Source organism: Strix uralensis, chromosome 3, assembly GCF_047716275.1.
Source record: "Strix uralensis isolate ZFMK-TIS-50842 chromosome 3, bStrUra1, whole genome shotgun sequence".
Taxonomy (NCBI): domain Eukaryota; kingdom Metazoa; phylum Chordata; class Aves; order Strigiformes; family Strigidae; genus Strix; species Strix uralensis.
In genome coordinates, this window is record NC_133974.1 from 117,897,685 (window position 1) to 117,915,570 (window position 17,886).

Sequence of the window (17,886 nt, forward strand, 5' to 3'; positions counted from 1 at the left end):
CCTGCGCCTCCACCGCCCGCGACGAGGCGGGGCCCCGCACGGCTGCGCCCGGCCCGGCCCCCGCCAGCGGAGAGGCCGCCCGCCCCCGCCCACCCCGCAGCGCCGGGGCGGGGCACGACACGGCGGGTGGGCCGCGGCTGCCACCACCCCGCCGCCCGCCCCGCTGATGGGGATGGAGTGTGGGGAGCGGGATGGTGTATGGGGACAGGCGTAGCTTGTGGGGACGGGGATGGCACCTGGGGCCGTAATGTGGGAGGGGATGGGAATGGCTTGAGGGGACAAGGATGGAGAGGGGGGCTGGGATGCAAGTGGAGACAGGGATGGCATGGGGGGACGTGAGGACGGTAGAGGGACTGTGATGGCATGAGGGGACAGGGATGGTGTCAGGGCACTCATTTCTCAACCCACGTGCCCTGCAGGCTCTGGCACTAAAAGGCACACCACCACCTTTTAATTTTAAATTGGGGTTTTATTGCCAGTACAGGGGGGGGTTCAAGTGTCCCCTGTACACTCAGCTGCAGGGCCAGCAGCCAGGCAGTGCCACAGGCCACCACACCACGTCTTGCTGCCCCAGGGGAAGAAGGAGGCTGTGGCCATGAACCCTTGGGTGGGGGCTTGCACTGCTGGCTCTCCAGGAGGCTGGGCTCTTTTGCACCCCCAAAAGACCACTCGGGTCTGCTCTAAACATCCATACAAATACAACACAATTTCACAGTTAGATTACAAATAGCGCAGCATGTCACCTCCAGCTCCCGCTGCCTCCAAGATCCCTTCCAGCCTGTGTACAGGACACCGTACGTGGTGCACTGCAGCTACCCTGCCACGGCTCAGTGCAACCACACGTATCAAAGTGAGATGCATCTGCAGGAAGCAGCACCCAAACCACCACATAAGTGCATTCCTCCCGGGCCCTGCATCAACCTTGCCAAGGCACAAATGTCTGTGAGGTCCAATAAGCCGTGCTCAGGGTTTATTTTTGTGGCTGCGTCTTGTTCATTGATCTTACCCTGAGCGACTTTGGAACTGTCAAATCCACCACTAACCCTGTACCCAACTCCCAGGCCTTGCTCATCTAGATCCAGCAAACCTGATGTTGTCTTCTACCATCCATCTTCCCACAGCCAGGGAACCAACATCAGGCTGTAGGCTGTAGGCTTTAACCCTACAGGGCATTTAGGCTCTGGTTCATGCCTCTAAGTCCATATCCAGTTTCTAGAGTGCTCCTGAGCTTTTCTAGTTGAGCAAGTGGAAAGCAGAGCTGAGACTTCCACACCACATTTCAAAGTTGCTGCCTGTCAGCAGCACATCTGTGTAAATGTACTGTCTTTGCACGCACACACAAAAGTTCACCTTCAAACACGGAAGTAGTAAAATAAAAATCATCACTGGAAACTGCTGACAAACAGGAAAAAACACCCTGAAATCAGGACAGTAAAGAGTTCCTTCTGGAGTGACCACTTCCTACAGCAACTTCAGCACAGTAAAGGCAGACAGCACAGGCATATTCCAAAAAGGTGTGTTTTTCTCATAGAGATCATAGATGTCCTGCAGAGTGCTGGTTTTCCCTCAACAATGATCAAGTTTTACATCAAGTTGACTGCAGATGCTGTCAAATCAAGGCTTATTCTTACACTGCATTCTTTGTGTAAAAACAGAGCTAGTGATGGAGGGGACTTGGCAGGGGGTGGGAGGAAAGGGGCCTAGTTTATGACGATCTCCCAAAGGACTCCAGAAGCCAAAAGCAGGCCTTAACAGATTCTCCCATGTTGGACTTCCAAAAACTGAGATTCCCAAAAGTCACCTCCAAGGAGCTTTAGTACTGCAGTCTATTAAGAGAGTCGATGTAATGAAAAGTGGCTCCCAATGCCCAGCTCGTTTCAACATTGTCAATTTTCCGGGCAAGCTGGAAAAAAAATTCCAAACAGAAAAGTTAAAACATGGTTCTTTGGGAGAAGGAGAAGCATGCAAGGTGAATACAGTGCTGAAGGTTATCACAACTGGTTATCACCATTGCAGGGAGTGTCCCTCCACCCCCAATCACAGAACATGTGTTGTAGCAAGAATCCAAAGCAAGGACCAAGTTACTGGTGAGATGACTACTGCCTCAGCATCCTCCTGCCTGCTCTCCCCAGCAATCCATTTTGTGCATCACCTTAAAGACTTGGCTCTTTGGGAAGCCCAGCTCTTGCAGGAGGAAGGTGATGTACGTGAGGTCCATACAGAGAAAAGGGCTGCTTCCAAGGCTGATTTCCATGGTCTTACATACTAAGGAGAAAGAAAACAGTGTCTGAATCCGCACTGTGGGCCCAGGCCTTGCATCAGCCCAGCTTTGAAAAACCTCACATGAATCAGTTGAGTTGTGCAGTGATGGAACCTGTTACAATGGGGCTGAAATGACATGCACGCATTAGCAGAAGCACAAAAGCTTTGGCACACTGGAAGGAAGATCAAGGCATTCTGTCTCTCCCCTAAGACAGCTGAGTGTCTTGTACCTCTCCGGGAAAGGATGAAAAGGGACTCTAACTTTTCTCCTATCTACTTCAAGGCTTTAAAAATCTGAGCGAACTCAGGTGTGTTATGTTTCTCAAGTATAAGCACTCAACAGATGTTGACAAAACCAAAGAAAAAAGAAAAGAGAAAAGAAAAAGACAAAATCAAAATAAACTCCACTTCCTTTCTTAGGATGAATTACACAAATGGCAGTCCAGAAATCAGAACTGCAACAATCGTTCATTCATTCATAAAGTTTACCGAAAAGCCCCATGTCAGGTTTGATGAAAGCCTGAGTTCGCGGTATTAAGAAAAGAATGTTTACATTTGTAAATCTGCGTAGGCAGTTCTCTCTGCAGCTGATGAAGTGAAAAGCTATGAACCGGTTTTCCCCTGTTTCTGATTAACAATCAAGCATATGAACAAATCTTGAGACAAAAAGAAGAATTAAACCAGATTAGAATACGTTATGCTAACAGGATGAGAACCCCCACATCTATTTTGAAAGCATGATTTCAGAACAACTGTTAACTGGCAAGTTCATTAGTAATTCTTGAGAGAGTTTTGAAACATAAGTATTATAAGATGTGTCTTATGTGGGCTGCAAAAGCAAGAATTAATACAAAAATAGTTGAGATTTTCAGAAATAAGTAGAAATGTTGGTGAGATGCTCTGGAGAGAGGTGTGCAGTATTTACTAAAAACAAAAAAATCAGGCTTCTTAGCTTGTCACCATTTGCCACTGGGGTATGACTTTACACACAATTACTAGTGTGTGTTTGATTGTATTTTACTCACCATATTTAGCTGCAATTTCAAAGTCACCGACAGTTAAGCTTCCTCCTTTTTCTTTATCTAAAAGAAAAATAAACATGGTCTTTCTTGGGTTTTGTATAAAGGCAACTGTAGATTCAAGTCATAAAAACTGTCTGGAAATCAAACCTTGAGTCACTGAAATCAATGACAAAATTCACACTCGTTTTAAAGGTAAAAGAACCTTTAAAAGATTCGTAATATAGATTGAAAACCCTTGTTTTATGACAAACTTTTAGCTTCATTTCCTAAAGAAACATAGTTTACAGACTCTCTCACCTTGTTGCCATGTCTGTGCTGCCCTGCCCTGCAATGCCAGAACACAGTTAACACCTTTGACCAGATCTGACAGGGCAGTGGTGTTCTGTGATACGCTAAATCTGAAATTATTTGTAAAACAAAGTGACTGAGGAGGGGGGTATGTCTGTCCAAACTAGCTTGAGATCTCATCACCTGGTTTCTACCACTGAACATGACAGCCTTCTGTACACCAGCATATCACTGGAAAAGAGATGGAATGCATTCTGAATACATGTGGAATTACCTGAAAATCTTCTTTTCATCTAAAAAGGTCACACACAGCCCAAGACCACTGCACTGCTTTACCGCCCAAGAAATCCATCTATCATTATGAGGGCTTTTTTCTGTTTTGGATTGTTGAGTTAATCAGACAACAACGTTTTCTGAAATGCAGTTTGTTTAAAAACCATTACTAGAAGTTGCAGGTCTTGTTTCACAGCCCCAGTCCCTTCTCTATAGAAATTAAATAGCATTCAATATCCAGTCGAGACCAATGCTGCACAGCAGTGTAACAAAAGACTGAGTTCCATGACAGCTTAGCAAAGCGTCGTGATGTGTCTAAGCGTTACCATTTCTCCACAACTTGTCATTTAAAATGAAGTGAAAACCAGAGCAAACATACCTATGAGACCAACCTCTGCTGCACGGTCATAGTAGTAGGAGAAAGTGTAAAAATCCAAGTCCTTCACTTCCTCAGCTTTATGCACTTTTTTATAGAGCATCTTTGCCACTTTGTTAGAACAAGACTCATAGAGAGGCTCACCTAAAAGAAGGCAGAGAAACCCAGCATATTACAGGCAGAGAGTTAAATATACATACAATTTATTTAGGATCTGCCAGGTAACAGGCTCCCTTTTGCACAACAGCACTTCGTAAGCTCTTCACAGAGAACGGAAATCTGCATCTTCTTCCAGTGGCAACACTTACCATCCTCAGGTTGGGACTAAGTATGTGATAGACTAGAGATGGACAACATCACTTGAGGCAGAAGGATGGATTCTGAAAGACCTGTTCAGGGACTGCTCAACTCCAGCTGCATTACTACTAGCAGCTTTACTGACTGGACAGACACACTGGCACAAGAGGAAAGAGCTGCAGAATCTCTTGAACAGCACGTCAAGAGGAGCCAAACAGAACAGTACACAGAGAATCTAGTGTCTTTGCAAGAGGCTGAGAGTGTATCATTTACTCTAATAATAGCATGCTGGCCTAGATAGGAAGAGTGGTAAATCACTATACCTGCCTTCTGTCCTTTAATTTTGTACACTATCTCAGCATGTTGCCATTCAGATTTGAAGCCAGGTGGTAAACAAGGGCTGATCAATTCCTCCCCTTCTCCTACTGCAGAAGTAAAACAAAGCCACATTAGGGGAAAACCTAAGGACTTAATTTCAGATCTCTCACCCACAGCCCTGCTCCATACTGTCCCACAGCCTCAACAAGGCACCTCCAAGCCCCAGTCATGGCTCAGATGTCCCATGCCCCATCAGGGCTGGCAAGAATCCAGGTCTCCTGGAATCTAGCAGTGTCACTCGTCTCCAATGCACCCAGCCATGGTGACTGGAGTCCACATACCACTCAGGAACCTTGAGCCAAGAGGGAAGAGACAGACAACTCCTCCCCCCACAACAGGGCTACGTACCCTATGCTGAGAGCCAAGACTTGAGGTGTGACCATAACTTACAGGGTTTTCCCTCAACTCCTCCTAAAATGGCGAGCCTTGCTGACATCAGCCCGAGTCCCAGGTAACTGCAAAGGGATGAAAGCCTCTGTGAACAACAAACATCCTTCCTCCGATACTCCACTAACAACCTGACTGGGACATGCCCATCTCCTCTACATGGTCCCAGCAAAACGGCTCAAGTCAGCAGCTAATGCACATAAGGGGAACAGTGTGACAACCCACTCTCATACTGCTCTCACCCAGAAGGATAATCCCTCTTTGAAAAAGCACAGGCAATACCTGTCAACAGTAATCTGGCTCTTGAAGAACTGAGAATGCTGAAGGCATTCCCCTAACATTTCTCCTACCCTCCTCAAAGGCAGGACAGCCTCTAGCATAGAGAACTGACTCTTTTTGAGCTCAAACACATCCCACAGCAAACATAGGTGAGAAGAAGCTGCTTTCCTCTGCTCAAAACACTGGGAGCAGGGGAAGACAGTGAGGAGGAAGGAATGGCAGACACAGTGCTATGAACTGACTGCAACCCCTGTCCTCCATCCTCCTGCGCCGCTTGGTGGTGAGGAGGTAGAAGAGTTGGGAGTGAAGCTGAGCCTGGGAAGGAGGGAGAGGTGGGAGGAAAGTGGTTTTGATGTTGTTCTTATTTCTTATTGTCCTACTGTTTAATTAGAAATAAATTAAATTAACTTCTCTAAGTCGAGTCTGTTTTGCCCATGACGGTAACTGGTAAGTGACCTCCCTGTCCTTATCTTGACCCATGAGTTTTTCGTTGTATTTTCTTCCCCCTGTCCTGTTGATGGAAGGGGAATGATAGGGTGGCTTGGTGGGCGCCTGGCAGGCAGCTAAGGTTAATCCACCACAATGACGTGGCTCAGGTTTCTCTCCTTCTTCCCAATACTCATCTGCAAGGACCTCACTTCAGCAAAACACCTAGATCTCACTGGCTTCAGAGAAAGTTTCTATCTGTACAGCGTGCTCTCTCTCCCACACTAACCTGTACGAATACAGCTTGTAGGTGTTGTTAAACATCTGAAATGAGGTTATATGGCCAGCTGGTGATGTCTGCAGAGTAGCCTAGAGGGAGAAAAAGATGTCACTGCAAGGTTTCTGCCAGCACCAGCAAACATCAACAATGTTCCAAAACTTTAGGAAAAACATGAAACAATCCTTGCATGGTTCAGAGAGAAACAATGAATTTGCAAGTATTTTGATTTGACCACTGATACAGAAGACAATCACAAAACCTGTACCTAAAACAGTGTCTTCACATGACAGAGTCTAAACTGGTTACATTTCTATTTGTATCCACACCAAATTGGTGTATAAAAGAATTATTTTAATAAAAAAGGAACCCTTATTCCAGTTCTTAACTGCTTTTGTCAAGAGGCTACACCTCTTCACATGATCCCTACTAGGGAAAACTGTGTGCAAAATAGTATGAAAGCCAGGCACACATTAACTTCCTACTCAAGTGAATTCAGCTGTGAACTTCCACAAGCCAGAGGCAAAAGCACATCACACTGCCTGCCAAGGAACAGAGTGAGGACCAGCCTGAGGTCTGGAGAAATGAAAGGATAATTATCTAAAGCACTTTGCAGCCTCTTCCCCAAGTGCACCAGCACGGCTAGCACACTTGTGGGGAGCAAAGCTCAGGCCACGATGCTATTCATGCTGCTCATATCTTAACACCACCTCTAAATCCAGAACTTCCACATCCTGCACTCTTCACATCCCCTGTCATTCTGCTGTAAAAGCACAAGGTCTTGATTATCCCAGGCTGAGACACTAGATACAGCATCCCAGCTTTTGTGCAGCTTTAATATGAACAGTATCTCTGCTCAGGCCAGAGCCTTACGACTGTACATCCACAGGGCTTCCAACTCACAGAACACCTATAAAAATGCCACAGCAGGAAGCTGAAATGACAAACATCAGCACATATTTTTTACTGCATAATAACAGTTGCTCCTTGGAAAGCATTCATTTGCAACTGAGTGAACTCAGGAAAACCAGAAACAAGGATTGAGAAGGCATTTCACCGTGTTCTTAAAACCCAGTATAGGCCAAATGTTGGACTTGAATTCATTAACAGCATTGCTTTTGAGTTCTTCGTTACAAGCAGCACAAACTAAGAGTCAAGGATGAAGACACTCAGGCAAACACTGCATTTTCCCCAAAATAAAGCAGCCCTGGCAGATTCACCACATGTACCATCGACCCATGGAGCTGGAGTAAGCGGACTGACAAAGAGTTGTGAACGCTTCTGTGACTGACTGTAACAAGGCAGATGTGACCAAGTGACCTGTTTTTTTCTGCCAGAAGCATGGCTTCATGTCACACTGACAAACTCTTGGTCTGTTTCCAAGGGAAACAAATCTGAGCAGTTACTGATTTCTGCACCAGCATTTCCCAACACTCTGCATGTTCACATTACCTCGGTGCGTGGAAGGAAGGTGATCTGTGTTGATCCACCACCCAAATCCAGCATCCCTACACTTCTCTTCTGTGGATCATCTAGGCTACCTGAAATGTGTGACAGAGCAGAGAAAGCCATGATGGGTGCTGTGAGAAACTGGCTAGGAACAAAATCAGAAGTACAGTGGTAAAGAAGGAGGACAAACTAACTTCATTTGTCAGCTTCCAGCCAGCACTAAATTATACCATCATCTACAGGACACTTATTTTGGCTTTATCAGGGTGATCTGAAAACCTTCAAGTGACAGAGTTTCTGTTATTTCTCTGGTAGTTGTTCATGCCCTACTTACAGCAGCTTCAGTTATTGGATTCCTAAACATTTTTCAGTGGATGCAAGGACCCTTTTGCAATTTCTACTCTAGTAACCACTTTGTAACACAGAAGAATGTGGTTTTCTTGGCCACCTCTCCCTGATCCCTTAGTGGTATTTTGCAGATTCCTATAGCCAAGGGGATGACAGACTGAAAAGAGCTGTCCTAAGAGACTCCGCTCTCTTGGAATTCTTCCCGCTGCCAGCCCAGACCTCTCTTCTCATTTAAATCCAGTTCTTCTCAGATCCTTCAAATACACCTTCCTGAGAAAACTAGTTTGTGCCAAGTACCTTGGTATACCTCATGATAGCTGATGTTTGAATATCTCTGACCTTCCTGATATTTCCTGTGAGCATAAAAAGTTTTACAGCACTTGATGTATTGCTCCACACACTATGTGTGCTGAACAGAGTGCTCAGACAGCAGACTGCTTTACTTATTGTTGGAGAGGGCTTCAGCTTAGTTTTTTTCTCTTTACTCTTCAGCTACCCTTTCCTAACTGAGTAGTGTGAACACTTGCGGTATTTCTATGTTATAAATCTGTAAGGAAGTAGCATAGCACTTTCTTTCACTCTGTGCAGCTGCCAAGCACATCTATAATATCCACATTAAAAATTTAGCCAGCGCTAGTGGCAGACTCTAAAAAGGAATAAAATGCTCTGGTACCCTACAGGGAACTGAAGGAAAGGCTACATTAATCATCTAGGAAAAGGGATTAAATTCCTCACTCTGTCAAGTAAATGGCTAAAATCCTAATGACTTATATAGGCCAGGCCAAAAACAACTGCTGACTTATTCCCAATCTTTCTTTCTCCCACTCCACCCCAGTGAATGAGCAATTCCCATGCAGGGGCAGAAACCAGCACGAACTTCACAGCATCAGTCATATCTTTATGCACATGCTCATGTACACATACCTGTTAAAAAATTTATTGTGATCCAGGCTGAAATACCTAATAAGGAAAAGATTCAGAAGATGCACTGTTAGATCATACCATTTCATTTTACCTAACAGTAACAAATAAGGTGAGCTGTATTACAAGCTCTTCCTGCTTCAGGATCTGTTGAGCTGGAGGCATTTTTAAGTTTTCTCACAGTTTAACTGCACCATCTAAACAAAACAATAAGCAAACCACAGCTTGTCATCCAACAATAGACAGAGACACCAGAGACCATCTGCCACAAGCTCCCTTGTTCCCCTTTCACAAATGGAGGACTTCTAATACAAGGTCTCCAAAGGATGTCTGGCTGAGAGCTAAGCAAGGCTGAGAGCTATCCAGCAACAGGTCAAAAACAAACAGAAAGAGTCACTTTTTCAAACAGTGACATAGAACTCTCTGCCACATCTTCAAAGAGAGTGAACAGGACTAGTTCTGCTCAGCTCCCCTGACCCACCTTGCCTCAAATCCAGCATTTCCACAACTGTCAATGGTTGTCAAAAACCAAGATTAGAGGCCTTGAACAAAGAGAATGACCTTCAATACCAGAGCTTATGCGGCATTTGGAAGAGAAGCCCCATATATGAAATGCCTGGACAACTCTGTATTTCACAGGTCAAAAACTTAGGTGAGAAGTCACAAAGGCTTTGGTCCTTAGCTAAAAGACAAGGAAATGACTGACACTCACAATGTTCATTTTCCAGGAAAACATTCACTGGTAGGCTTTTGTTTGATGTGGCACTTGACTTTCCTTTTGAATACTAAGAATTTTCATCTTTTCACTGTTCTTATTTTTCCTGTTTTCCTCAAGCAGTTTTGTGAGCCACACTGTTTCTGTCGTCTTTTATCTTATAAACCTTTTCTCCATAAATTAAATGAATTAGTGGGCCTTATGTTAACAAATTCAAGTATTTATCCATGTGGTTAAAACTCAAGGCATGCTAGGGAACATGGTCCAGTTCAATCCTTGGCTGAACCAAGGCTGTCACTGCTATTAATGATTTTAAAACAAAACAAAAAGAATTACAATGTCTTTCTTCCATTAAGCAGTAAAAAAGAAACTCATAAATGGCTCCAAACAGCTCCAGCTATTTTAAAGTTTGGTTTCTAAGCATATCTAAAACACATTTCAACACTCAGTTACATAGAATGTAGACATGTTTCTTCAAATTATTTTAAATCAAGACTGATTCTGGGTTCTGTCCTCAGCATTTTTTGATGAGCCTCATCTCACTTCAGCACATATTTTCTTCTCTATATAACATTTTTTCAGATTGAACTTACAATCACACTCACTAGATCAGTTACAATTAACACTATGACCAAATACTTCCAGAAAGCTCTGATGAGCATTGTTGTGAGCAGGGTGTGCAAAACCAGTTGTTGAAGACCATCTCAACAAGCAGATATTCAGAAACCTCTCCACAAATGCTGACTGCGCAGTGGCTTCCTGGTGATCCCACAGGAACTGCCCAGCACTTGGAGTTTTGAAAATCAGGACAGAGTTCAGGACTTCAAATTGGAAAACGTAGCACAAGATCTATTTGGCAGGCACTGCCTGAGGCAGCGTAAAAACTGTACCAAACCCAGTACAGTGAGCAGGAATCTCCAGGATTGCAGAAAGGGTGTCTACAAGTTAGCCTACCTTCATCAGTTCCATTCATTATCGACACACAGTTATCCCTCACGAAGAAGGGGGAGGCCTGAAAAATCTCCTTCACCTGTAGTTCAAATAAAAGTTACACTCAGAGAAACCTTTTTTCAGCTGGAAAGCAAGTTTTTTTAAAACTCCAGTTTCACCCAACTGCTCCTCTTCTTGGGCTAGATCCTGACTGCTGCTCACCACTGCTTGAAGTTCAAGAGCCCACCAAGCATCAGTCTGCACTCTGCTATAAAAGGTCAGTGATTTACATGCTGGGTCTGCAATTTAGTGCAGAGACAGGGATGGATGTGTGGGTTTTCAAGCATGAAGACTGCTCAGAAATGCCATTAACAAGGGATGGACACAGGTAGGGAAGGGAACCCAGTTTACTTTGCTGCAATTGGCCACACAGAAGCTATTATATATGCATGGGAGAGGCAGGGGATGGGCACCCTGGCTTTCAGAAATGCTCCAGGGAATGGCATTTTTAAAACGGAGCATGCTGACTGTTAAAGGTCCTCTACACTACATCCTACATGAGGCAGCAAAGCCCTAGGTTTCCAGAGTCCTCTAAAGTAACAGCTGTAGCAGTTCCAGCTGAAATTTAGTGTGGAAAAGAACAGGCCAGCTTGCAGGCAGCAAAGAACAATACAGATATTGGTTTCAACCACAACACATTTCTTCCTTAGTGCTTAGAAAAAGAGCACACTTACTGCACACATAATAAACTTTTCCTGTGGCTGTAAGGTCTAGTACATAATATTTTGTTTATAATATTTTAAATTATTAAACGTATTTTACATGCCTATAAATACAATTTACATTATTTCCAATCAATATAAAGGAGCAACCTTGCAGCAGCGGGCTGATAACAAGACCAATCAAATAGCAGAGAGCTTTTGTCAAAATAGCAATGGTCAAAAGTATCAACAAACACACCCAGTAAGAACAAGCCTGTTAGAACACGTTAGGAGTACCTCGTTACACCTATTATGTTAAGTGTCATCTCCAAGCTTATTTGGAGCTGTCATCATTCCTCTGTGCAATCATTCCTCACGCAATTTCTCCCCCCAACCCCTTTGAGATCAGGTGGCTCCGCACTGTTTTCATGGTTAAATGATAGGAATGGCTCATGTACATAAAAAGAAGTATGCACCTTACACAGAAGGGATCAAATTTTGCTATAAAATTTCTGGAAAGCAAACCGAAAGACAAGAAATAGTACCTTATCCAGCAGTTTCTGAGCTTTCTCTCCTGGCAGCAACCGCAGGCCAGCTGTGGCTTTCAGGACCAGAGGAGTAAACTTCCACAGCTCCATAGGAACTTCCTTCTTCGCCACCTCCAGGAGCTCTTTTATTCCCTGGCCACTCTGCGAGCAGATAAAGAAGAAAAAAAAATGCACCTTAGAAACTCTCTATGTTTGCCTTTCTTGGAAGAACAAAAGGGTTGTCAGAGGTATGATTCACTGTAAATGTGGAACAGAGACAAGCAGACATCACAAGCAGTCAGGAGAAGGTGAAGAGGACTCACTATCTCCTACAGCATGAGGCCCAATGGATATAACGGGGGCTATCCAGCAACAGGTCAAAAACAAACAGGAAGAGTCACTTTTTCAAACAGTGACATAGAACTCTCTGCCACTAAATGTTCTGGCTGCAAAAGGTTCAAAAGGCATTATGACAGATCATTGGGAAAAAAAGGCCTTTGGAGCCAGTAAAACATTATGAGCTGAGTGTAAATCTGGCTCAGAAAGTTCCTAAATCCCTGCAAGCCAGAAGGTAAGGGAGACGAGAGAAAAGTCACTTAGTACTCGGCCTGTTTTTCAGCCTATTTTCCTGAGAATCCAATTCTGGTCACTTTTGGAGAAGGCTCTGCTCCAATCCAACACAGCTCTTTTGTCATTTTCTTAAGCACATGGAAATTCTTAAGGCAGAGATAGGAAAAACATCCACTGTGCTTAATTAACTACAGCACCGAGTGGAACTGGATGTGTTCTGTTCCTTGCTCTTCTGCATGTTGACCAACTTTTACTGTGGTCTTGTATCATTTGAAGACACTTCTTTGAACTGAAACAGTTCAGCATACTACAACACAGCAAGATGTGATTTGCAGGGCATATCAAAACCAGGAGATTTTGGGGCACATACTTTTACAATAACAGAAACAAAATTACCTTTTCGACATCATCGGCATATGCGGATAGACCTGGCTTCAGTGCTTTAAACGTCTCATGGGTTAATTTGGGAGTCTCTGTTCAAAAGCAGTATTCCAAAATAAGTAATGGTACAAATAATTTTGCATACTCAAAAGAAAACCATTTTACAAATTACATCATTATGTGCCAATGGAAGTCACCTGAAGCCTCTGTCTAATGAGCTATCAACAGCCACCCGACCTTTCCTTGCTATGGAATTAGCTCCCGAGAAAACCATTTTTAAGTCATGGCTGTTTTTCAGATGCTGGTGTGCACTATGCATGTATTTTTCATGGACATCAGGCAATCACCAGATGGGTGCAAGTTGTCTCTGAGCCCTTGCACCTGCCACGTGCAGCTTTCCAAACTGCACCTGGTAACAAGGACCCCAGGTTTAAGTGTGGTCTGTTCTGGCTAAACTCGATTCCAGCAAAACTCAGTGGAAGCCTGATCACAATTTTCAGTGGCGGCAGAGGGAGCCAGACACACAAGTATTTTGGAAACCTGCAGCACAGACAATTATATGAACCTGCAGGCAAGACAACACGAGCTTGACAACATCCTCCTCCTGTGCCCAACTACCTACACTCCATCAGGTTTCCTGCAACATATTCTGAAATTGTGTTTAAAGAGAAGCAGGCAGGGAAGAAGCAAAGATTCAGGAATACACTGAAGAAGGAAATCCATAGACTGTTGTTTAAGCCTTTGGTGGCTAAGCCTTACACTAGCCCATTCTGCAAACCCATAGGCCAATCATACCATACACCACACAGCTAATCCTTAAAAGCATCCTCAGATCACCTACTAAGAGCTTCCACATGGGTTCTTTCACTTTAAGTTTCACAAATAGGAGCTAACAACACCTAAACAAATGAAGCTTATGACTCCAGAGGAAAACTGGAGCTTTTTTGTACACTCCTGTCTCACTTCTTAGCAATACTTTCTGTCCAGATGCAATACACAGCAATTTTAACCAAACAATGAAGTTTTGCAATTTAAATCCAACACTGAAGCGCTGGATGCACTAAACCAGACAATGCAGAGAAGCAGCTCACTGCCAGGAACTGGAGACAGCCAACAACCTCATGGTGAAAATTTGGGGGAACAAGACAGTTTGAATTTATAATCCCCTCTTCCACCAAGCAGTGTGATGAAAAACTGCTCTCCTTCAAGCCACGGTTCTAAAGGTACAGCTGCTATTTAGTTCACATTCTGACATTACAGCATTTTCTCCTTGTTGAACGTTTTCATAATTTCATCCAAACCCACATGCCCAAATCATAATGTACTTCCTGATGGCTCCTAGAAAGAGCTGAAGCATGTTTGTTCAAGTAGTCCCTAGAAAAGAATCATCAATAACCTGCTCCAGACGTTATGGAAGAATTAATCTATTGTGCAATGAGCAGGCCATACCTTTTGGCTGCTGTGTAAATTTAAAAATATGGATGCGAGTTCCAGTGCTTCCTGCATCAAACATAATTCCATAAAAGACCGAGTGATCTGTGGTCAGTGCCTGATGGTTCAGTTTGTCTCCCCTGCTTTCAGCAACTCCTTCTGTTTCTCCCATGACTGGTTTGGAATCCAAGTGCCATTTTATGTATGCAACATAAACAGCTACGCATGCCAAAATCCCAAAAGCGAAGAACCGCTTTGATATCTTCATGGCTTCCATTTATCAGATGCTTTGTTTCTTCCCTTTATCAAATGTTTTATCTCTTGTTCTTCACACAGAACAGGTGGTTCTGACATCACTCCTATACCCAACAGAAAAGAAAAGAAAAGAAATGCTTTATTTTCTAAGCCTCCTGAAAGGATCTAAGAGTATGATGGTTATTTGATAGGGGACTTAGAGCAGTAAACTTGACTTGAACATTAGTTAAATAATTAACTGTTAGTTGGTTTAGATCTGTGATAAGAAAGTTGGGCATGATAGTCAAAGTAAGCAGTAAGTCACTGCAACAAACAGCCTGGTAAAAGAACTTACAGGGAGTGACAGACTACTGTTGGCAAGTAAAAGGATTTATGCCTGCAGCTCCTTCAGGACGTGGAGTAAGACCGAGATATCAGCTACTGTCTTCAGTGCTCAAATCTATCTCAACTAACCCAGGAAAACTTGCAGTCAAATGCTTACACTTATTCCGGTAGGGCAATGTAGACTCGTGCACTCAAAAATCTAGGATTTGCCTGTGAATCCCTTGTAAAACTGGACGTAGCAGCAAAATCCCTCTCTCCCAAGTTGCTTGTCCTAACCATCAAATGCCTTCATGGCTGCTGGATGCCTATGAGACCGCACACTACCTTCCCAGATGGAACGTATCCATCCTCCTTCAGCATGTCATTGAGATCTACAGCTAATTTTAAGACATGAAGCTGCATAAATCTTCTTTTCCCCATTGCTATAACAGAGTAAGGAGAGTTCAGAGAAGCTAAACACAGTAACGGAGGTGGGAAGGGACCTCAAGAGGTCTCTCATCCAACCTCCGGCTCAAAGCCCAGGCAGCTATGGGGACCCACCATATTGCTCAGGCCTATATCCAACTGCATCTTGAAAACCTCCAAGGATGGAGATCCCACAGCCTCCCTGGGCAACCTGAATCATTTGCAGATCTTTGTGAGTTCCTGGATGGTGAAGGAGGTCCCAGAAGATGTGACAAGGACAATTTAAAATCAGGCAAGATGGAAGATCCAGGGAATCGAGTGGCCCCCGCAGCTCCGATACCAGGAAAGAAACCACAGCAAAGCACAGCGGAAGAAATCTACAAGCACTCACACGATATCACCCAGATGATTAAAAAACAGCCAGCAGTGATTTATGGGGAGAAAAATACACTGTATCTTTCCTTTTTTGATACCATCATGAAGAGAAAACAAACCAATTGATGAAGCTGACTTAAACACGGTTTTGACACATATATAATCTCTTGATCATACAAATTCAGGTGTACAGAAGGCATGAAGGGGATGAATTTAAATTCAAGGTGATTACAGTGTATTGCCAAAAATGGGCAAGACACACTTTTATAAAAATGGAGGAAAGCAAAACCCCAGGCACAAATACACATGAAGAATAGATCAGCATAGGGGAAAAGAAACTGCAGGCTGTCACAAAACAGAAATCAGAGAGATGGCATTACAAAAAAAAAAAAAAAAAGGAAAGGAAAAATCCTTCTGCCTTCTATCAGCAGGCACAGGGATGTAGGTGGCAATGACTACACACGTACGGGGTGATTACTCCAATCTTCCTGGTGCCAGAAAGGCCTCAACTGCAGCTACGCGAGAGCTAAAAACATGCCATGGGAGGAAAGCAGCAGGAGCGGGACGATCCTTTGAGGAGACAGAAGTCTCGACCGCGGGCAAGGGGAGGCTGGAAGGGTGAGGGGAGTGGAGGAGGGGGAGCAGCCTGCCAGCATAAGCCCCCTACCCCCATTTTCCTGAAGAGAATCGGGAGTCTCCCCTGCCTTTGCCAGGGGACGATGAGACTTGCCGCAAAGGAAAAAGCTCTCGCCCTGCGCGGCTGAGGGCGGGCGGGGACACCGCGGGAGCCGAGCGCCGGGCAGGTGCCCGCAGAGGCACAGGCCGGCAGCTGGTCCGGGCCTGCGGGGCCCCGACCCAGCCCACGCCGCGGGGCCGCCGCCCGCCGCCGCGCCCCCTCGCACACGGATCCCCGCGCCCACGACCTCCGCAGCCCCCTCCCCCGTGCGCGGCGACTCCCGCCCGGTCCCGCCGCCCGCACTCACGCCGCCGCCAGCCCCGCCATGGCGACGCCGCTCCCACTGCGCAGGCGCGGGGCGGTCCGGGCTGCTCTGCGCGGGCTGCGCGGGTGCGGCGAGCGCGGCCGCCTCACGCGAGGGCGCGGGATTGCGCCCGGTGTTGGGGTCGCTGCTGGCCGCGGGGGCTGCTCCGTGAGGGGAGGCTGAGGCTGCCCCGCGCCGGACACGGCCGGTCCCGCAGAGGCCCTCCCCGCAAGGCCCAGCGGAGCCCCTCGGTGGTGGTGCCCCAGGGAAAGCGTGCTTAAAAAAGGGCAAAATGCCACAAAAACAGAGAGGTGTGAGGAGAAGGTGTGAGAGAAGTGTCTGAGGTGAGAGAAGGAGGGGGTCGGAGGTGCTGGGCAGAGGCTGCTCAGCAGAAGGCGGCTGTGGAGCAGACCAGGGTATGGGCAAGTCAAAGAAGCCCTGTGGCCCTGGCATCAAGTCCCCAAGAGGATGGCTGGCAGGGCACGCCTGCTGCTCCCCTTGGGAGATCCAGCCCTGGCAAGAACTCTCCTCCTGCAAGTTCAGCCCAGTTCTGATATAGGAATATTAAGAAAATTAAGTATAACTATAGAATAGTTAGCCGTAGTAAACTTAGGCTGTTCATCTAAACTAAAAATCCTTTTGAGCTGTAAGAGCAGGGCATTTCTGAACTGTGGGAACAGGGAACACAGGGCACACAAACATACATAAATAAAGATAGAGGCCCCAAGGACAGAGGATGTAGCAGTAGGGTGACAAGAGGGATACGGATATTTTATGACTCAGTGAAATAAGATTGGGGCCACTGACGCACGGAGATGAAGAACATCTGTGTACCCAGAGATGGAGGATTTCTGTACCCCCGGAGATGGAGGACATCTGTGATGTATAAATTCAAGAAGATGACTCCCCATTCAAGGTTTCAAACATGGGGACCAATTATCAAGAGGATGTGCATCACACATCAAACATGGGAACTAAAAGGGATGGCTCCACTCAAGGGTACACATCGCATCACGCTACCGATAAGATGGAGGAAGAACAAGAAATATTGATACATTTATGACTTAACGGTTGACTCCTATCTCAAGGATAACTTCAAGTTTCAGATTAAGGCGGAAAGGACTGTTGACACAAGAACTTTGGGACTAATTGCTTTTTGTTATGAATATGTATGTTTATATAGTAACACCATATGAATATGTATGAGTTACCTACATTTAAGTCGGGGTTTCACTGACTTAGGTGTGCACGTTTGGTGGAGAGATCCCCTGTGCACCCGGCGCTGTAATAAAGAATGCCTGCTTTCTAA

General features: G+C 45.2%; 1 protein-coding gene across 2 annotated transcripts; it reads right to left on the minus strand.

Annotated features, from left to right (window-relative positions):
• Positions 1-448: 448 nt before the first annotated feature.
• On the minus strand, positions 449-16,611 carry ENTPD6 (ectonucleoside triphosphate diphosphohydrolase 6). Of its 2 annotated transcripts, none has more exons than XM_074864160.1 (14): positions 16,581-16,611; positions 14,257-14,597; positions 12,823-12,899; positions 11,875-12,018; positions 10,653-10,728; positions 8,987-9,022; positions 7,718-7,806; positions 6,278-6,357; positions 5,287-5,351; positions 4,842-4,943; positions 4,225-4,365; positions 3,288-3,344; positions 2,153-2,265; positions 449-1,903 (listed from the first exon to the last, which is right to left on the minus strand). In XM_074864160.1, exons 2-14 carry the CDS (start codon positions 14,513-14,515, stop codon positions 1,814-1,816), a joined length of 1,329 nt encoding a protein of 442 aa, XP_074720261.1. In that variant the 5' UTR covers positions 14,516-14,597; positions 16,581-16,611; the 3' UTR covers positions 449-1,813. The 2 variants fall into 2 exon arrangements, with proteins under 2 accessions (XP_074720261.1, XP_074720263.1); XM_074864162.1 differs by lacking the exon at positions 16,581-16,611 and adding an exon at positions 15,358-15,625.
• Positions 16,612-17,886: the final 1,275 nt, after the last annotated feature.